Source organism: Stegostoma tigrinum, chromosome 5 (assembly GCF_030684315.1).
Source record: "Stegostoma tigrinum isolate sSteTig4 chromosome 5, sSteTig4.hap1, whole genome shotgun sequence".
Lineage (NCBI taxonomy): Eukaryota > Metazoa > Chordata > Chondrichthyes > Orectolobiformes > Stegostomatidae > Stegostoma > Stegostoma tigrinum.
In genome coordinates this window covers 112,786,839-112,809,402 of record NC_081358.1, presented here as the reverse complement: position 1 = coordinate 112,809,402, position 22,564 = coordinate 112,786,839, and the positions used below count along the sequence as shown (strand labels likewise).

General features: G+C 43.2%; 1 protein-coding gene across 1 annotated transcript in view; it reads left to right on the top strand.

Moving 5' to 3' along the window:
* The window catches only part of lama1 (laminin, alpha 1), a 286,034-nt gene that overhangs the window by 82,279 nt on the left and 181,191 nt on the right, over positions 1-22,564 (top strand). Inside the window, exon 4 of the mRNA XM_048529540.2 lies at positions 13,223-13,465. Coding sequence (XP_048385497.1) covers positions 13,223-13,465 — 243 coding nt within the window. The remainder of the gene's footprint in view (positions 1-13,222; positions 13,466-22,564) is intronic.

Sequence of the window (22,564 nt, the reverse complement as noted above, 5' to 3'; positions counted from 1 at the left end):
TTGCTGGCCCATCTAGAAGAATCTCATGCAGTTAACAGGACATGGTAATAGTGTGTTAGCAGCAAGTTGCATTGATATGACCTACGTTATTACAGCGAGTTTGAGGAGGAGAACCTGGATATTAGATCTCACTCTTTCGAGATCCTAAGCTGTTCTATCCAAAAGTCCACGTGACATCATCACACTATTCATCCTTTTAGACCCATAACATCCAGATGATAATTGGGAATTAACATCCATGCCACACAAGTGCCGAGCCAGCGATCATCTCAATCAAAAGAAAATCTAATCATCTTTCTTTGTCATTTCAGTGGTGCTACCTTTGCTAAATTTCCATTGATTATCATCTTACCATTGATCAGAAACTGAACTGAACTCTCTATATAAGTAGAGTGGCTATAAGCACAGGGCAGAGCTAGGACTCCTGCAGTAAGTCATTCACCTCCTGACTCCCTAGTGACTGTCCACTATCTACAGGACGCAAGTCAGGAGTGTGATTGAATATGCTACAGTCACTTCACCGCCAACACACAGTGCCAGGGTGTCGGCCAATTAAAAGGCACACTACATTAACCCTCAAAGGTTTCTTCAACAGCACTTTCCAAACCCATGGCTTTTACTGTGTGGAAGTACAGGGGCAGCAGAAGAGTGGGAAGACCACCAACTGCTAGCTTCTCACACCCGAGGACTTTAGCAGTTCAAAGGAGCTTCCCATGGTAATTATGAACAGGCAATAAATTCTGGTCTAGTCACGTGCCATGAATGAATATAAGAAAACAAAACGCCTCCAATGTTTTGGGGCAGGGAGCTCCCAAAATTTTAGCTCAGCAATAATGAAGGAACAGAAATCTTTAATTGAAACAGAATATGGGAACAGGAGTAGGCCATTCAAACCTCAAAGCCTGCTTGATCATTCAAAATGATTATGGCTGATCATCCAACTTGGTGCCCCTGTTGCTGCATTTTCCCCACATCTTTGATTCCTTTAACCCTACAAAATATACCCATCTCCTTTTGAAAACATTTTATATTTTGGCATCAGCCACTTTCTATGACAGAGAATTCCACAGGCGTAGCACTCTCTGCTGGAGAAATTTCTTCTCATTTCAGTCCTAAAAGACCTATCCTGTATAGTACAGCTGTGACCTCTGGGTTCCGGATTCCCTGGCCATGAGGAACTATCTTCTTACATTTACCCTGTCCAATGCTGTTAGAATTTTTTTCAGTTTTTCACTGTTCTACATTTCAGCGATCATCATCCTGATCGATCTAGTTTGTCCCTGTATAGCAGTCCTGCTATCCAGGAATTAGTCTGGTTGGGATAAGCTGAGGCAGGGTACAAATACACAATGATACCAAGGTGGAACAGTGTTTGTGCCTGTCCCCTGCACCAAGAGGCCTGAGTTCAAGTCCTACCTGCTGCAGAGGTGTGGAGGCCTGAAAAAGTTGATTAGAGACACCAGTGATTTTTTTTAAAATCCAAATTGGAGGTAGGTGGCCTTAGTGAAGTATCATGATTGTTTGATGGAACGGGGTCTAGATATAGCTTGACATTTGGTATATCAGGGTCCATTGGGGTTATTTGGGGGCATACCTTAGCATACGGCAAATGGGAAGCAGGTGAAGACTTGGAAGTAGCATGGGTTAACTTAAAGCATGCAGTCCTGCAAGGAAAGTGTGAGAGGGTGCTCAAAGGTTGATTTATGTTTTGTTGCTTATATTTTAAACTTTGGCAGTGTGCTGCAGCACTGAGGTAAGCCTTCCACACAACTTGCCTCTTTACCTAGCAGCCTCCACCCTGACCCTGGCATCATCCAGAGCATCTGAACACCTTGATCACAAACCTGACCCTCCCAGTTCTCCCCAGATCAGATTTGTAGAGCTGTCTCTGTATTCCTGATCTGGACATGAACATCCTGGCCCAGTTCTCTTACTCCTTGTCCCTGGGCTCACTGACCTACATCCAGAGCACCCGAAGAAAACCCATGCTGACACTGAGAGTGTGCAATCTCCACGCAGACAGTTACCCAAGGGTGGAATCAAGCCCAGGCCCCTGGAGCTGTGAGGCAGCAGTGCAAAATCACTGAGCCACTGCACTGCCATAGGCTGAGACAAAGTGGTAATGTTACTGAGCTAGGAATCCAGACACCCAGGCTAATGCACTGGGGACATGGGTTAAAATCCTCTCATTGCAGAAGGTGGCATTGGATTTCAATTAATAACATTCCTAATTAAAAGTTTACCGAACAGTCACTATTAAATGATTGCTGATTGTTGTTAAAAACCCATTTGGCTCACTAAATATGCTGTTCTTGTCTGGTCTGGCATTCATGTGACTCCAGACCCACACCAAAATGGTTGACTCTTAAATGTATTTTAATATGGGTCTTAAAGCCACTCGCTTGCCTCAGCATGCTTGAAAAGGAAGGAGACTGGATAGACTTCCCTGCCTAACAGCATCGTGGGTGTACTAAGCCACCCCCCGCCCCCCGAATGATTGGACAGGTTTGAAAAGGAGGCTCATCATCACCTTCTCAAAGACATCAAGCAACAAACAGATCCTGTGAATAGATATAAAAGAAAAGGGGACAGTGATTATTAATCCATTTGAAAAGGGCTCCTTAAACCACATTGACTGGAGAAATCCTGAGGTAGATTCTGGGCACAGTGTTGGTGCCCAATTATGGAAAGGTTATTACAGTTGTAAGAGACAATGCAGTTGAGATGGTGTGGGAGAGTTACTTATGAGGGGAGATGTGGAAGAATCCCTATTATTCAGCAAAGCCAGGAATTCCAGAGGCATTTAAAATTTGCATCATTAATTGACAGGAAAGGACTTTCTTGGTAAATTGGTGTGATGTCTTCATCAATTTAAAATTCTCACTAAAAGTGAGGAGAGAGATTTCGGAGAAATTTATTTGTGCAGTGGATAATTTAAACACAAGCTGTTTCCCTGCACAAGTATTTGATGCAAAGACCATTACTAAGACCATTGGAATTATTAGAAGAAAATCAGATAATTGCCTGAAGCAGAGGAAGGTGAGTATAATTTTTAAATTATGGGCAATACAATTATTCTTGGATTCATCTTCCAAAGAGCTGGTACAACTGCGATGGATCGAATGGTCTTTCAACATACCGTAAACTCTGGTTTTCTAAGGAAATGATAAATTAAGTACTTCCTGATGAATGGAGCGTGCTTTGCATTTCGAAAGAATTTAGGAATGAAAGGTGTGATTTTTATTTTCCAAAATGTTTCCACGGAATTAGAACCCTTACAGTGTGGAAACAGGCCCTTCAGCCCAACAAGTCCACACTGAACTGCTGAGCATCCCACCCAGACCCATTGCTCCATAACCCACCTAATCTACACCTCCCTGAACACTATGGGCAATTTAGCATGGCCAATCTACCTAGCCTGCACATCTTTGGGAGGAAACCCACGCAGACACGGGGAGAACGTGCAAACTCCACACAGACAGTTGCTTGAGGCTGGAATTGAACCTGTGAGGCAGCAGCGCTGGCCACTGAGTCACTGTGCCACCCCAAATTGTAAGAGTAAAGGTGTTAGTTGGTGACTAACATGCCACTAACCTCTAACCCCTCACTGCTGAGATGAGTTGACCTATCACCTGCCAATGAACTCATTAAGAAAGCACATAGGTCAGTTTCTTGGCAAATCACTGGCCGTGAGACTGATTTCCTGGGTCACCATAAGTAATCAGCCAATCAGAAGCCAGTAGTTTCTGGATCTGAAAGATTACCATTTGTAGACAACTCTTTGGGAAGTCCAGTGCTAAGAAGGCAGATGGTTTTGTTTTCCTGTCCAGGAAGAGGGTGGACATGGTTGGGGGGAAGGGATTGAAGAAAAGTGTCCGGAGGTTGGTTCTCTGAGACTGACTTATGTTCTCAATAATATGTCTAATTGCCCTCAGATTGGGGTAATTGGAGGGGCTCCACAACTCAGCACATGTACAGCCATGGCTTCCCAGTCAAAACACTAGCCACCTTTCTCGCCTTTTAGGGAGTTGTATAATCAGGGAGGTGGTGAGTTGAAAGGAAAATAAATATGGAAATTGCTGGGAAAAAATAACTCAGCAGGTCTGGCAGCATCTATGGGCAGAAAACAGAATGAACATTTCGGACCCAGTGACCCTTCTTCAGAACTGACACAAAACTGTAATTTCTCTCCACAGATGCTGCCAGACCTGCTGAAGTTTTTTTTCCCTGCAATTTCTATTTTTGTTTTTCTTTCTGATTTCCGGCATCCGCAGTTCTTTCAGTTTTAGGGTGTGAATTGAGGTCCTTAAATGCAGATTAATTGACCACCGAAAGGTCTTGATTAGTGGCGAGTTGAGAATGTATCCAGTGGCCAATTCCATCCAGAGCTTAATCAGTGGGGTGTGGAGAAGGGAACATGTATCTCGACAGTACCAACTCATCGAATTCTTTCTCCTTCATGCCACTTTCAGGGAAGAGAGTATTCTGTCCCCAGTATTTGTTGTGTGCACAACTGTGGAGGTCACTCAGCAACTATGTCCTGCAAATAATAGTAAGACAAATCAATACGTTTTAACTGATAGTATTAGTGAAGTGAGGGATGTTGGTCAGAATAATAAGAGAACTCACTGCTCCTCCAGTAATGGTAGATGATCTTTTTAAGGATAATCTGAATCAATGAATGAAATGGAGAGATGGGAGCTCGGTTTGTTATCACAGCCAAAGGCTGGGGAATCTAATCCTCTAACCAGAGCTCACACACAAAGATTCTTACCATTATATAATGTCAAGGACAGTCATGATTATTTCTATTCAAAATTCCATGAGGTAAATACATTTCTTGATGTGTAGTGAATGGTAGATTCATCTCACACCATTTCTGAATTGGTTTTGTGCAGCCATTTCTACTCTTGTCTGAGTTCAGTGGGTGGTCCATGCGGAGGAGAGACTTCTTTGCTTTATCTAATCCTGCTGACTCATTGACCAATGGAGAGTATTTCCCCATTGGAGATTTGGCTTATTTTCCACTATGTGTGAGCATTTCTCATTTCCTGCTCCATTCTAACCTGGTGACTTATTGCATCTGTGTTTTATTTTCCTCAAATCACTTCAATACTGTGAGGTCGATCTGTTCTCTGAATAATTTCACGTCAGAATCTTGCTCTTCAAAGGTGCTTTTAGGCTTATTTTTGAAAACCTTACATCTTCATTAAAGGAAATAGCCTGAGGTTCTCAATTTTCTTCATACCACACTTATAGGGTTGTCCTATGATGAGAGGCTGATCAAATTGGCCCTGTTTTCTATGGGGTTTAAAAGAGTGATGGTCTTACTGAAATCAACAAGATTCTGAAGGGGTTTGGGGAATCTAGAACATGAGGGGCATCAAATAACAGTGGCTCAGTGGTTAGCTCTGCTGCCTCACAGCGCCAGGGATCCGGGTTTGATTCTAGCCTCAGGTGGCTATCTGTGTGGAGTTTGCACATTCTCCCCATGTCTGTGTGGGTTTCTTCCAGGTGCCCCGGTTTCCTCCCACAGTCCAAAGGTTTGTTGGATTGGTCATGCTAAACTGTCCATGGTATCCAGCAATCTATCCTCTATCCGCCTCCCCCTCTCTCCCTATTTATTTCAGAACCCCCTTCCCCTCCCCCATTTCTGAAGAAGGGCCTAGGCCCAAAACGTCAGCTTTCCTGCTCCTCTGATGCTGCTTGGCCTGTTGTGTTCATGCAGCTCTACACCTTGGTATCCTGGCCATGGGAAACATGGGATTAGAAGGAGGTGGGTCGAGGTGGCATATTCTTTGGTGAGTTAGTGTGAACTTGATGTATTGAATGGCCTGCATCAGAACTGAAGGGATTATAAGATAGGGGGCCAATCATTTAGGGCTATCTTTTAAATTCACTCACAGGCTATGGGTATCACTGGGTGGCATTTGTTGCTCTTCCCAAATTACCCTTGAAATGTGACGAGGAAAAAAATTCTTAATCCTGGAATTTGCTACCTCAGGTTGTGGAGATTGTGTCCGTGGATAATCAGTTGAAACGAGTTTATTCTCGGCAAATAGAGTTAAGCCAGTGCATACAGACATGTTGCTATTGACAGACAGCGTGCTAACGGGAATGTGCAATGTGTTCCAGTTCCTGCTGTGTTCTTGTGTGCAGCTGATTGCAGAATGAATGGACCCAGTGTCCTTGGGTGAAGGTTTATCTCGGTACAGACTTATTTGTATTTACATTTGTTAAGTAGCAGGCTTAAGTTTATTTTTGCATGCAAAATGCCTGCGGTATAAGACAGTGCTGTTATACTTGAAAGCTACTCATCGTCTACGCTACTCCCTGCTGACTTCCTGCTGAATCAGGACAGCTGCTTTGTGTTCGCACCAGGCTCGTGTGAAAGTTGTTTTATCCCACTGGAGTGGAACAATATCTGTGAAAGCAGCACATATCGTCAAAATGTGTTTCTTCTTAGACCATACTGTATTGAAGGTGCTGACTTGTGCAGTATTGTAGGTCTCTGCAGCTGTGCTGCTCTCACTCCCATCTCACTGGAGGGACCTAATCAGCGGCAGTTTTCTCACATGGCAGTTCTTCGAAGAGTTTCTCCCTAAATCGTCCCCAGTGAAAATAGACTTCGTCAGTCACGGTCTGGAATGAGCCCAGCATCTGACTTGCTCTTCAGTAACTTCTGTCTTAGCAGAACAGTTCTGGTCTCCCTGCTATTGGAAGGATGTTGTGAAACTTGAAAGGGTTCAGAAAGGATTTGCAAGGATGTTGCCAGAGGGTTTGAGTTATATGGAGAGACTGAATAGGCTGGGCCTATTTTTCCAGGGTTGGAGGCTGAGGGGGTGACCTTATAGAGCTTTATAAAGTCATGAGGAGAATGGATAGGGTAAATAGCCAAGGTCTTTTCCCCAGGTGAGGAGTCCCAAACTAGAGGGTGTAGCTTTAAGGCGATAGGGGAAAGATTTAAAAGGGACCCCAAGGGGCAGCTTTTTCATGCAAAGGGTGGCGTGTGTATGGAATGAGTTTCCAAAGGAAGTGGTGGAGGCTGATACAATTACAACATTAAAAGGCATCTGGATGGACATATGAATAGGAAGGGCTCACAGGAATTTGGACCAAATTCTGGCATGGGACTAGATTAATTTAGGATTTCTGGTTAGCATGGGCGAGTTGGACCAAAGGGTCTATTTGCATGCTTTGCAGCTCTTTGACGTTTCTTTATTCATTCACAGGATGAGGGTGTCACTTTTTATGTAGCATTTATTGCCCATCCCAGTTTGCCCAGAGGGCAGTTGAGAGTCAACCACATTGCTGTGGGTCTGGAGTCATGTATAGGCCAGACCAGGTAAGGATGGTACAAAAGCAGAAGTTGCTGGAAAAGCTCAAAAAGCCTGGCAGTATCTGTGAAGATAAATCAGAGTTAATGTTTTGGGTCCAGAGACCTTTCCTCAGAGCTGATGGTAGCTGGGAAAACGTCAGTTTGTATAATTTGGGCAGCTGAGTTTTGCACTTGGCTCAGCGTTTGTTAACGGAATAAATTGTGATGACTGGATGGGCTCACCTCATGTCAATCATTGCGAAACCCTTCTATTTGATCAGACTCAACTAATGTGTGTTCTCCCCAATCATATTTTGAACATATTTTTGAATGGCGTTTTGCAGCAGATTGGTGACCACTGTTTCAAGTGGAGAGATTTTGTGCCTTTGATTGGTGAGGTACAGGGTTTATTTAGAATTCCTGAACGTTCAGTTTCTCTCTATAAGGAAATTCTGACTGCAGTTCTTTCGGGTCACCCGACCCGAAATATTAATTCTGATTTCTTTCGTTCACAGATGTTGCCAGACCTGCTGAGCTTTTCCAGCAGTTTATATTTTTGTTCCTGATTTACAGCATCCGCAGTTCTTTCAGTTTTTATTTTGCTGTTCTTCACTGCTGGTTTCTCTTGTCTTTTGCTGGCAAATGGTGCTGCAAGTCAGAGGCCATTGGCATTTGTCAACAAAGTTCTTGTTTCAGGATTTCAGCTTCCACATCAAACATTTCAGAAATGCCTCAGAAATGAATCGAATTTCAAATGACATTTTGGCCGAGTGAAACAGCTTTAGAGGTGGGCCATAAGTTGAAGTTGTTTGTTTTCTGTAAATGTGTTGGTGACCTGAGAGAAAGAGAGAGGCTCTGAGTCAGATTTCCATTGTGTTCATTTATACCACCTTCACAAAAAGTAAGAATACTGCATCGGTTCGAGCTTAAGCGAAGATGTGCAATTAATTAACTTTGTACCTAATTGGTAATTCCTTACGAGGCATTCATGGATTCTGAACAGATGACCAGAGAAGTTCCAATTTTCTGGAATATGGCAAAACCCATTGTGACAATTCAAATTGATGCACTGGTAGAAAAACTACTACTTAACATCAATAGTTATGTGCAGACAATTAGTTTAGCATTGAATTGTGGTGCTGTCATTGTTTTCCTTTGAAGAAGATGGAAGATGGAAACATATTAGTACCTATCCTGTTCTAATTTATCTGTTCAGCTCTTGTTAAGTATGATTTTAAACTTAAAAATGTGAGTCTCAATTTGCCCATTGACAGCAAGACATCGGAGAAATCTAGCTGCTTACCGAAATGATTGGTTGAGGAACCTGAAGAAATTAGATGCTAGTTTTGGGATCTATTGCCAACCAGACATTTGGTACCGTTCCCTGGTGCAGCTTGAAGATAGAAGCGCACTGAAACTTTAAGAATTCTTACGTTTCCCCTTCCCCAAGATAATGTTCGGAGGCCATGGCCATAGCTGCAGCAGTCAATAGGTCCCATTGTCAGGGGCTCCTGTTTTCCAACCTGCCTTCTGGAGCAAGACCCAGGACAGGAAATTCCAGTGCTCCTGGCCCTGGACAAACGTGGTGCATTTCACGTCTGCTGGCCTGCACCAGCCCTCCCCTCCCCACCCCCAAAATGTTCCTCCAGTGTCTGCATGGGAGGGAGGGCCAAGTATTCTTTCAACAAACTTTAGTCAGAAAGGATTTGCAATCCTTTTATTGCATTTGCTCTTTTTTTCACTTTTCAAGTCATATGTTTAAAAAAAATCCATTCCCTGCCGCTTCTGAGGGTTAGTTTGATTTTGTTGGAAAAGGTAACCAATTTATTGATGGAAACATTCAGATGTTAAAGCCACATGTTGATAATCATTCTCAGTGATGTTTGGGCGTTGCATCCATGACTGAGGTGGAAATTGTTCTCAATCTCTGATTCATCGGTGGTGCTGCTGATAATCCATTGTATCGTGGCGGTGCTCTGTAGTCTAATAATGCAAGATAAAAGTCTTTGTACCATTTCAGTAATGTCTCAATTGTACAAACTCTGCCCAGCTTCTCCATTTGTTTCAGGGTAGTGGGGTGAACTTGGGACATAGAAAGAATCACATTTGCAAACTGCGCACCATTGTCTAAGGCTATAATATCTGAAATACAGTTAGATAAGAAGACTTTTCTGTGTTATTCTGCTATGATCTTGTGTAGATCTGATCATAACAAAGATCACACCACTGAGTTTGAAGGCATCCGTTCCTAAGCATTTCAAATGCAATGGTAAAGTCGATGTTCATCATGTCTGTTCCTTCTGTTGGCTTTTCATCAGATAATAAACACAATTGCCAATCATTCTGGAATGAGCTTATGAGATCCCTGACTACCTTATTGATTGTTGAGCCTTGGTGTGACACTTTTTAATGCTCAAAATGAAGCCTGTGAAGAATTTCAAGTGTAAGAGTCTGTGGTATTGCTAATCTCTGTTTGAAGACTGGTAACTCATTAATAACAGTAAGGTATCAACACACCTCTAAGTACTGCCATTATTTGGTGCACAGTCTGCCTTCCAATCAGTATTTCCTTATCTGGACACAGTCTTCAAATACTTTCCATTTTACACCTGTATTAGAATTTTGCTGCCTTTTCCACTGCCACATTGTTCTATTGTGTGCAGGAGCCTAATTAGCTTTGGTTCCTATGAAATGCTTCTTGAGTCTAAATTTCCTTAAAACTCATTTGTTTCCAGTGTGGTAAAAACAGGCACTCTGTCAGTTTCCAGTCCAGCTTCCAGATCAGTGTTTCACTAACATTACCATGAAATCATTGAATGTCATCATTGTACATGTAGTAGATGTCACCCTACTGTATTCACCTATTGTCATTTTTCTCCCTGCAGTTAAAAGAGATTTTCCACCTGTCAAAAAGACCTTGTGTTCTTTAAAAATAAAACTGCACAAACAGAAAAGCAGGAGCTAATTTCAATGAAGCATTAGCTCAACATTAGTGTATACCATGCCATGATGCATCTCATGTGTAATTTATGTCACAATTCTTCCCAGTATCATGTGAATGTACATTTACTCTAAGTAGATTGGTGGGTAATTGAAAAATCTTCAGGATGGAAGATACAAAATTGTGATGCCAATACAATGAAATAAAACAGGTAAGCTTTTCTTGTGTGAGGGATACAGGTGGCTCTGCCAGCATTTATTAACCACCTTTAATTGCCCTTGAGAAGGTAATGGTGAGCCGTGCTGTTGAGCTGAACAGTCCATGTGGTGTAGATATACCTACAGTGCTATTAAGAAGGGAGTTCTGGGATTTTGACTCAGCAACACTGAAGGGTCAGTGATACTTTTTCAGTCAGGATGATGAGTGGCTTGGAGACGAACTTGCTGGAGCTGGTGTTCCCATATATCTGCTGCCCCTGTTCCTCTTTGGTGGTTTGGGAAGTGCTGTCAGAGCAACCTTCATGAGTTGTTTCAGTGTGTTTTGTAGATAGTGCTATGTCACCATGAGTTTGTTGTGAAGGGATCGACTGTTGATGGCGATGGATATGGTAAAAATCAAACAGGCTACTTTGTCCTAGATAGTGCTGAACTTGTTGACTGTCTTTGGAGCAGCAGTCATCCAAGCAAGTCAAGGATATTCCACCACACTGCTGACTTCTGCTTTGTGGTTGGTGGACTGGCTTTGCAGGAGCCAGGAGCTGATTTAAGGAGTTGTTTAGCTCTGTTGGATGGATGGCGGGTTTGTAAAATAGATTGTTGCCAATAGTGTGGGTTCAGTTTCCAAACTGGCTGAGATTATCATGAAGATCCTACCTTCTCAACCTTGTGTGACGTGTGGTGGCCCTCAGATTAAACTCACCCTCTCTCTCTAATGTGAGAGCAGGTTGAACTTAGGCCACTACTATTTGATACAGAGAACCAGCCTCTGACCTGCTATTGTAATCTGTGGATTTACACAAGAGGTCCACTTCAGTTGCGGGGTTTCATAATCCATAACTGAGTTATAGGCAATCAGTGAAATAAAAATAAATAAATAATTGAAAATGACACAATTCTCAACACTTCAATATACAAGTAATCACAACATGTGGCAAAACACAGATCTGCTTAATTTTCAGAACAAAACTACTGTGCTGTGCCTTTCTTATTAAAGTCCATAGATCGTGTGCTGTCAGTTTGACTTTCTTAAATTCTCAATCATTCACATACATAGAACATAGAGTTTTATAAAGTGGGGGGTTGAGTTATCTTGCCTGTTCATTCTTTATGTTATTTATAGATTGTGTCTCTTCTCAATTCCATCACATGTTCACTTTTGTGGCTACTTTTTATTTTAAAAAATAGTAAAATATCTTCAGCCATTGCGGATTCAACCAACAAATGCTAATGCTGCACATTCTTCAAATAATGCAGCTTTTCAAATATTTTTGAATTTTAAAAAAATTACAAGGCAATCAGATGCAGATTACAGGCCAGCAAGTCTAACGTCAGTGGTGGGCAAATTATTGGAAAGGGCTCTGAGAGACAGGATCTGTGATCACTTGGAAATGCACAGTTTGATTCATGATAGTCAGCATGGATTTGTGAGGGTTACATCATGCCTCACAAATCTTACTGAATTCTTTGAAGAGGTGACCGAACACGTGGATGAAGGTAGAACAGTGGATGTGGTATACATGGATTTAAGTAAGGCGCTTGATAAGGCTCCCCATGGTAGGCTCATGCAGAAGGTAGGACGCATGGGATGGGGGGAAATGTGGCAGATTTATCTTCCAAGGGTCAGCCAATTCGGAATCCAAAGGTGGTAGTGGACGGAAAATATTCAACGTGGTGCTCAGTTACGAGTGGTGTACCACAGGGACCTGTTCTGGGTCCTCTTCTATTTGTGAATTTTGTAAATGATTTGGATGAAGGAGTGGAAGAATGGATTAGTAAGTTTGCAGACGATATGAAGATGGGTCGCGTTGTGGATAGTGCTGAGGGCTGTTCTAGATTACAAAGGGACATTGATAGGATGCAGAGCTGGGCAGAGAAGTGGCAGATGGAGTTTCACCCTGAAAGGTGTGAGGTGATTCCTTTTGGAAGGACTAACTTGAAAGCAGAATACAGGGTTAACCGAAAGATTCTTGGCAGTGTGGAGGAGCAGAGGGATTTTGGGGTTCATTTCCACAGTTCCCTGAAAGCTGCCACCCAGGTGGATAGAGTTGTTAAGAAGGCGTATGGTGTGTTAGCTTTCATTAATAGAGGGATTGAGTTCAAGAGCTGCGAAGCTATGCTCCAGCTGTACAAAAGCCCTGTTCAGCCACATCTGGAGTATTGTGTCCAGTTCTGGTCACCTCATTACAGGAAAGATGTGGAAGTGTTAAAAAAGGTGCAGAGGAGATTTACCAGGATGTTGCCTGGAATGGCAGGAAGGTCTTACGAGGAAAAGTTGGGAGAGCTAGGGCTTTTCTCTTTACACCGATGAAGAATGAGGGGTGACTTGACAGACATGCACAAAATGATCAGAGGTATAGATAGAGTAGACAGCCAGAGACTTTTTCTCAGGTGGAGGTAGCTATTACGAGGGAACATAGTTTTAAAGGGAGTGGAGATAGATATAAGGGAGACGTCAGAGGTAGGTTCTTTACTCAGAGAATAGTCGGGGCGTGGAATGCATTGCTGGAGTGGCTCGTGGAGACGGCCTCATTAGGGGCATTTAAGCAGTTATTAGATAGGCATATGGATGATAGTATAAGGTAGGGGTGGAGGTTAGACAGACCTTAGGATTAGGGTAAAGGTTCGGCACAACATGGAGGGCCAAAGGGCCTGTACTGTGCTGTACTGTTCTGTGTTCTGTGTTCTATTTCCAAAGAAGATGCTCAGCATTTTTAATGTACAACTTTCTCACATTCTCCTTTCCAGGTATTTCAAGTAGCCTATGTTATCATTAAGGCAGCAAACTCTCCTCGGCCTGGGAACTGGGTGTTGGAACGCTCCATTGATGGTGTTGAGTTCACACCATGGCAGTACTACGCCACAAGTGACACCGAGTGCCTGACCCGCTACAACATTGCACCTCGGATTGGGCCACCAACCTACAAGAGGGATGATGAAGTGATCTGCACATCTTACTATTCCAGACTCGTCCCACTGGAGCACGGAGAGGTAGATTTGTCTTCAGGATGTATCTGACATTTACTATTACAAATCTCCCAATTCTCCTGCATAGAATAATTTGTATGAGAAGGAGGAGTGTGCCGTAGCACAGATCAGTAGTCTGCAAATTTGCTTATAACAAGGGTATATCATGAGTCCTGAAGGACGTAAATCTTTATTTAAATCTTCATTTTGCTCTTTAAAAATGGCAATTTTCTTACTTGCACAGTTCAGCAATAATGCACTGCTACTTCTTGGACTTCTGCCATACTTGGGGAAGCAATGGCCTAGTGTATTATCGCTGGACTGTTAATCCAGAAGCCCAGGTAATGTTCTGGGCATTTAGGTTTGAATCCTGCCACAGCAGATGGTAGAATTTGAATTCAATAACTATCTGGAATTAAGAATCTAATGATGACCATGAAGCCAATGTCGATTGTCTGAAAAAACTCATCTGGTTCACTAATGTCCTGTAGAGAAGGAAACTGCCATCCTAATCTGGTCTGGCCTACATGTGACTCCAGACCCACAGCAATGTGGTCGACTCTGCGTAATTAGGGATGAGCAATAAATGCTGCCCAGCCAGAGATGCCCACATCCCGTTAATCAATAAAGGAAAAAATAACCTTGATTCTAAATGTAAATACAGAGATAGGTAATATGTGAAACCGTTTTGAATTTTATCATCAAATAGACCAGAACAGCAATGGATTCAGAGATAGTAGGATATTACATCGCTGCAATTTTACAGTTTTTGAAAAATGAACTGCTGTAGTTTGGTCTGTATGAAAATTAGCTGTGAATGATCAATAACGACATTAAAGGAAATCAAGGGAAAGCTCCAACCCAGTCTACCCAGTGGAAACACAGAAGGGCAGGTAGTTAAAATTGCTGAGGTTGTTATCTGCCAGGGAGCCATCTGGAAATGGTTTTGAACTGACACTGAAAACAGGAGGGGTCCTCACTTGGTAATGTTCGTACCTCGATTCCTGATGATTTTGCTGGAATCCGAATGCAATTTGAACTTGGCAGCCAGAGTGGGAGGTATCAGTTTTCACTTTCCAGCTCAGAAGAACAAGGCTGGAAGAAATTAAAACAGGATAAGCTTTTTTTAAATTTTTCAGCTTTCCTGGTCATGTTAGGAGAAGTCTCTGGTGGGGCTCTTTTTGAGGAATGCTTTGGGCCCAAGCTCTCCCACAAATCGAAAAGCTCTTTCTCCCTCACTTTGCCAGTTTGGCTCAGCATGAGTGATCCCATTGCCAATGCCTACCAGGTGCCAAGATGGCTGCCTGTGTGGCAAGTCAGTTAGTGGCATTTCAATAAGGTTAAAATGCCTCAGATCTCTCTTGCCCCCTGCTAAGTGTGTGCGGTTGGAGGATTGTTGATCACAAAAGATGGGTGTGCAGAGCGTGACCAGCTTACTAAGCCACCATTCCCACCCCCCCCCCATAATATGGAGATTGGGTGAGTGTTGCAATTAAAAGCATCCCCCTCTCTGCGAGGTGTAACTAAATAATGAGGCATCCGTTGAGCTTGTGTATAAGATGCCCTCACCATAATATCCTGTCAATGGGACTGGGTAAAGGGTTTTAGCTTTAAAAAAGTTAACAAAATAACAAAGAAAGTGAGTTACTATCTTTGGGTAGCGTACATAATAGCATCATCCCTCTCCTCGGACCCCCTCATTTCTGAATCAGCTCCTATCCAAACATACCATCCCAGCAGAGATAGTAGGAACTGCCGATGCTGGAGAATCTGAGATAAAACGAAGAAGGGTCTTGACCCGAAACCTCAAACTTTCCTGCTCCTCTGATTCTGCTTGGCCTGCTGTGTTCATCCAGCTTCACGCCATGTTATACCATCCCAGCAGCTTGCCCTCCCCTCCCTTAGTTTGGATAAGCTCTCATCGCCTAATATCCCCAAATGCACTTGGTCACTGGCTGCCTTCCTTATTGACCTGCTTGCAGCACTGGCAATGCTCATGACCAAGCTCTTGCAGCCACTGAGACTGCTAGCTCCTGCATCGAGGAGCAAATGTTCCATTGTGTCTTTGTTAGCACCAACCACAACATGTCATCGCTGCAGGGAAGGCTTTTCTCTTGCACCAGTTGGTTTCCGAATGAGCAAGAGGGTAACCAGAGAAAGGGTTGGCCTACTCAAAGACAAAGGAGGGAAGTTATGCGAGGAGTGAGAGAAAATGAGTGAGATTCTTAATGAGTACTTTGTGTCGGTTTTCACTGAGGAGAGGGACATAACTGATGTTGAGGTTAGGGATAGATGTTTGATTACTCTGGGTCAAGTCGGCATAAGTAGGGAGCAAGTGTTGGGTATTCTAAAAGGCATTAGGGTGGGGAAGTTCCCAGGTCCGGATGGGATCTATCCCAGGTTGCTGAGGGAAGTGAGAGAGGAAATAGCTGGGATCTTACCAGATAGCTTTGCAGCATCCTCGAACACAGGTGAGGTCGCAGAGGACTGGAGAATAGCTAATGTTGTCCCCTTGTTTAAGAAGGGTAGCAAGGATAATCCAGGTAATTGTGGACTGGTGAGCCTGATATCAGTGGGAGAGAAGCTGCTGGAGAAGATACTGAGGGATAGGATCTATTCACATTTGGAAGAAAATGGGCTTATTAGTGATAGGCAGCATGGTTTTGTGCAGGGAAGGTCATGTCTTACTAACTTGATAGAATTCTTTGAGGAAGTGACAAAATTGATAGATGAGGGAAAAGCTGTGGATGTCATATACATGGACTCCACTAAATTATTTGTTAAGGTTCCCTATGGTAAGCTGATGGACAATGTGAAGTCACATGGGGTCCAGGGTGTGCTGGCTAGATGGATAGAGAACTGGCTGGGCAACAGGAGACAGAGAGTTGTAGTGGAAGGGAGTTTCTCAAAATGGAGAACTGTGACCAGCAGCGTTCCACAGGGACCACTGTTGATTGTGATATGCATAAATGATCTGGAGGAAGGTATAGATGGTCTGAATAACAAGTTTGCAGATGACACTCAGATTAGTGGAGTAGCAGATAGTGAAGTGGACTGTCGGAGAATGCAGCAGAATATAGATATAAATTGGAGAGTTGGGCGAGAAATGGCAGATGGAGTTCAATCCCGGCAAATGCGAGGTGATGCATTTTGGAAGATCCGATTCAAGAGTGAACTATATGGTAAATGGAAAAGCCCTGGGAAAATTGATGTACAGAGAGATCTGGGTGTTCAGGTCCATTGTACCCTGAAGGTGGCAACGCAGGTCGCTAGAGTGGTCAAGAAGGCGTACGGCATGCTTTCATTCATTGGATGGGGTACTGAGTACAAGAGTTGGCAGGTATTGTTACAGTTGTATAAGACTTTGGTTCAGCTACATTTGGAGTACTGTGTACAGTTCTGGTCGCCACATTGCCAAAAGGATGTGTACGCTTTGGAGAGGATGCAGAGGAGGTTCACCAAGATGTTGCCTGGTATGGAGGGCGCTAGCTATGAATGGATTAGGATTATTTACATTCGAAAGACAGAGGTTGAGGGGGAACTTGACTGAGGTCTACAAAATCATGAGAGGTATAGGCAGCGTGGATAGCAAGAAGCTTTTTCCCAGAGTGGGGGACTCAATTACGACACGATTTCAAGGTGAGAGGGGAAAAGTTTAAGGGAGATATGTGTGGAAAGTTCTTTATGCAGAGAGTGGTTGGTGCCTGGAACACTTTGCCAGCAGAGGTGGCAGAGGCGGGCACGGTAGCATCATTTAAGATGTATCTAGACAGGTACATGAATGGGCAGGGAGCAGAGGGATACAGATCCTTGGAAAGTAGATGACAGGTTTAGGTAGAGTATCTGGATTGGCGCAGGCTTGGAGGGCCGAAGGGCCTGTTCCTGTGCTGTAATTTACTTTGTTCTTTGTTCTTTGACCTCGCTGATTTAGGAGTCGTGAGTAAACTCCACTTCCCTGTAAAATGCACCAAAGTTCAGTTTCGATCTCTCACCATTGCTCACTCACCCAGAATGTGCTTGGAGTTAAAACCTCATGCCCATATTTCCATTTCTCTGTTGATTATGATATAAAATGGCTAACTCAGCTGCATAACACCAAGAATCTTAACAAAAGGACTGTTCACGGCTGGAATCCTGAGGAGATAATTTTTTGGCATTGTTACAATTCAGATCTGTAATTGAACTATGCATTGTCTGCATTCCCAGCTGATTGTTCCTTGTTTAACTGAGTCTATTCACGTTGCTTCTTACTTGCCTGTGAAAGGCAGATGCATAATGCAATGCTTTATTAAAATTACCATGGGCTTGAATATAATGCCAGCCTCACTTTTATAACTACAAGCGATTATTCCCATCATGTAAATTGACCCTCCATTTTCCAACTGCTTCTGTGTGCAGTAAAAATTAAAGTTGAGTAAATCGACACCCAAATTCGTGGCTAAGAAATAGATAATCCGCATTCTGTTTAGAAGTGATAGACAGGCCGATTTCGATGACATAAATGAAGAGATTTGTTTGCTGTATTTCTCTAATTGCAGTGAAAAAGTGGAAATTTAATTATAAAGCATGCAATGTTACCCTATACCAGCAAAACTCGAGAATCAGAGGAGAATCCAAACGCAGAAAATGAGTCGTCAATTTGGGAAACTTGGTTGGCATGGACAAGTTGGGCCAAAGAGACTGTTTCCATGCTGTATGACTCTGTGACTTCATGACGTTTCTGCAAAGTTGTTGCAGGTGATTAGGAGCAAGAATAGGACCCCATTTTAGCCGGACTTTGGACCCTAAAGCCTTATTAGTCAGAAATTAGAAAGAACAGTAGACCATCCCATTGGATCAGTGCTGATCATTTACTTCAGCTTCATTTATTTCTGTTTAATCTATATCCTTCACCTCAAAAAACATCTTTAAATCTGTCACAAAAATTTCAATTAATTCACCACCTCAAGTTAGAAATTTCCACTGGGTGGAAAACATGCATCGGGGAGATGGGTTTATTTGTCCACTTTTTCTGGATTTCTCCAGTTGTAGAAAGACCTCCTGTATCTACGCCATGTAAGAATATTTGAATCTGATATCAAATATGATTCACACATTAACAATTTGTTGCCAGACTCCCAGGCCCCGGTTGTTCACTGGGACAGAGAGTGCCTCGTTGTGGTGAAAATGTCATGAGCCCTGCCCCTGACCCTGGCATCTGTTGTTTTCCTTGAGGTGAGCTTTATTACACAAGTTCCCATGCACAGCCATTTCAGTAACCATCTGCTATGACTGAAGTGAGATGCTGAAATCTCCAAACTGTGGAACTCAGAGTATGGAGATTACAGCAGGTAAGAGCCGGCCTGTTCTCTATCTATCTTGGATAGCCAGACCATCTTTTTGGGGAGTTGCATTCCCCCCAGTGGATCTGGTTGAGGAATCTCCTCAGAGGAGTGGGTCAGGGGCCCTTTGGCAAGGATGGGGGACTGTTGCTAGCAGATCAACACTCTCCTCTAATACAGTATCAATATTGAATTCCCCTCAAATTGGCATTCTTGCAAATTGGCCTGATGAGTCCAGTCCAAAGATATGCAGGCTAGGTAGATTGGCCATGTTGAATTGCCCAAAGTGTCCAATGATGTGCAGGTTAGGTGGATTGGCCATGGGGAATGCAGGGTTACAGGGTTGGGTGGGATGCCCTTCGGAGGGTTGGTATGGAGATGATGGGCTGAATAGCCTCCTTCCATACTGTAGAGATTCAATTTTTCTATGAGTGCAGGATGAATAGTTGCAACAAAATGTGTCTTTTCCCAGCAATACCCAATTTTTGTTATACCTAATGACTATTTGTATCTCTTTATAGTTTTAAACACCTCAGTTCCATCACCCAGTCTGAGGAAGGACATTCTTGCTATTGAGGGAGTCCAGCATAGGTTCACCAGACTGATCCCCTGGGTGGCAGGACTGACATGAAGAAAGACTAGATTGACTGGGCTTGTAGTCTTTGCAATTTAGCAGAATGAGGGGTGATCACAGAAAAACATATAAAATCCTGTTGGGACTGGTCAGGCTAGATGCAGGAAGAATGTTCGCAGTGTTGGGGCATTCCATAACTAGATGTCTGAGGATAAGGGGGAACCCATTCAAGACTGAGATGAGGAAGAATTTTTTCATTGAGTGTTGTGAAACTGTGGAATTCTCTCCCACAGAAAACAGCTGGTGTCTGTTTGTCAGATTTGTTCAAGAGGGAACTGGATACGGTCCTTGCGATTAAAGGGATCAAGGGGCATGGAGAGAAAGTGGACATGGGATACTGAAATTACAAGATCAGCCATGATCATATTGAATGGTAGTACAGACTTGAAGGGCTAAATGGCCTATTCCTGCACCAATTTTTATGCCTGTGTTTAAACCACTCAACCTTCTGAACCATGGGAATTATACAGTAGTTTAGGCAACTAGCTCTCATAATTTAAGGGTTTTCATCGCTTCCTGTCTTCAAATTCCAGCCTTACTTCGTTAAACATTAACATTTCAGTCAGGTTTTGATTTTTATTTTGCATCCATGAGCTGGCTTTAAATGACCTTCATACCTCATCAGTTTCCAGTCTCTCTCTCTTTGGGTTAGTCTGGGATGGAAAGTAGATCATTCATATTTCTCCAGATTGAAACACCTTTGGATGTGTACTAAGGAATGTCTCTTTAAACTTCTGCAACTCTTCAAGGTCTTAGATTTGTGGCTGATAGGACATTGCAGTTCCTAGGGAAATGAATCAGGTGCCTGACACCATCCTGTGCTTTCTTCTGATAATCCCATTCATCATGGCAGTCCCTCTCCATGATCAGGCACTTCAGAGAGGTGTATCCCTTAAAGGACAGTGAGGCCTGGGAGGAGGCAGCTCATCAGGAGAGCAGCAGTAATTAAGAGATAAGGAATTGGAGGCAGAGAGAGAGAAATGCCTCTACTGCAGGTGGTCTCTCCCTGCTGGCCCTCATAAGAGGTCTTCCCTCCTCACCTCATTGGTACCAGGTACCTGGCACCCCTTTGACATCTTGCTTCCCTGTAGTGCAGTGCCAGGCTTTGGCATAACCCATCTCTCTCTCAGGGCAGTCACAGCTTCAGTCAAGGCTAGGTAGAACATCTGAGGCAGCTCTCTACTCCCACCTCTATCAGCTTTAAGTGACCTGCAGACCAGTCTCCACGTCAATTTAAGGCCCAATTCCCCCTCCCAGGAAATCTGAAACTCAGTCAGATCCCTGCTGAAGGTGGAGTTCTGCTACAAAAACAGGCGTAACTCTGGTTTTTGGTCTCTGTGGTGATAATCATCTCCAGATATGAAGGCAGCTCCAAAATGGACAACCCAGTTTGTGATGAAACTTTCGAAAGGTGTTGAATAGATTTTGCCCGAGTGAAAATGAACAATGGTTGATCCTGAATCTCCGAGTGCTGGGTCAGTACACCGAAATGATTGAGGAGGACTTCCATTATCTATATATGATCGATTCATTAACTTGGAAAATCCAGAAGGATTCTACTTTGATATTCCTTGCATCAGGTACCCACTTCCCTTATAATATCAGTGTCCATCTCGGTGTCCATCCAGTCCTACTTATCAAATAAAAACCAAAAGAACTGTGGATGTGTAAATCAGGAACAAAAGCAAAGTTGATGAAAAAGCTCAGCAGGTCTGGCAGCGTCTGTGGAGGAGCAAACAGAGTTAACGTTTCGGTTCCGGTGACCCTTCGTCAGTTCGTGAAATGTTAATTCTGTTTTCTCCTCCACAGATGCTGCCAGGCCTGCTGAGCTTTTTCATCAACTTTGTTTTTGTTTTTCATCCTATTCACCCATGAACTCATTGCTTGCATCAAGGTCAGCTCAGTTCTTAATCTCATCCTGCCCAAATTTTGTTTACCAATTTATCTATTTCTCCTCTTTAAGTCTTCTCTTTGTATTTAAATTTCTGCACATTTCTCTCATTCACTCATGTTGGAAAGCTGTCCATCCCTAAGATCTCCCCACCACACCATCCAGCCCCTTAATTGTTACTTCTCATTCTGGCCTGTCAACCACCCAGCCTTCCACTTGTTCCACAGCAGCCTTGCTTTCAGCCATTCCAGCCCCCTCCCTCTCTAAACATTCCTGACTCTCCTTGCAGACTGGACTTCCTAGCTCTTTCACTCCATTCTCCCCACAATTGTTCTTCCTTTGGCTTGACATTCATTCAGCTGATGACTTTGCGAAAAGTTCTGTGATTTTCTTTTTCCCCTCCTCAGTTGCACAACATATAGAGCAGAGGATGCTTCAAAGCTGAATGCAGGTTCTCAATGGAGGAAAGCTACAACATTACAGTCTCAATTTCCTGTTTTTCCCTCCAGACTAATCCAAACTCTCTCAATTCCTTCTGTACATTTTATTTTCCCCTTTATTCATTAAAGGGATGAGGGCATTGCTGACCAGGCAGCATTTATTGCCCATCCCTAATTGCCCAGAGAGCAGTTTAGAGTCAACTACATTGCTGTGGGTCTGGAGTCACATGTAGGCCAGACCAGGTAAGGATGGCAGTTTCCTTCCCTCAAGGACATTAGTGAATCAGACGGGTTGTTATTTCCAGATATTTTATTGAATTCAGATTCCACGATCTGCTGTGGTGGGATTCAAACCCAGGCCTCCAGAACATTATCAGGTTTTCTGGATTAACAGTCCATAAGGCCATTGCATCCCCGAGGCAATTTTATATCCATTGTCTTTAAAGAATCTTTCTGCATGCACCTTTTTGAATACTATAATCGATTTCGCAGTGATCATCACTTGTGCAAAGAAATTCACACAGTATAATGGCGTGAAAATGCTTATAGTTATTTTTTATTCGCACCTGGGATGTGGGCATTGCTAGCTGTTGGCATTTCTTGCCCATCCCTTGAGGCAGTAGTGCTAAGCTGCGTTCATGAATCGCTGCAGTCCACCTGCTGTGAGTTTACCCACAATGCTATTAGGGAAGAAATTCCAGGATTTTGACCCAGCAGCAGTGAGGGAATGGCAATACATTTCAAAATCAGGATTGTGGTGTTCTCGTGTATCTGCTCCCCTTGTCGTTCCAGATGGAAGCAGTCGTGGGTTTGGGAGGTTGTGTCTGAGGGTCTTTG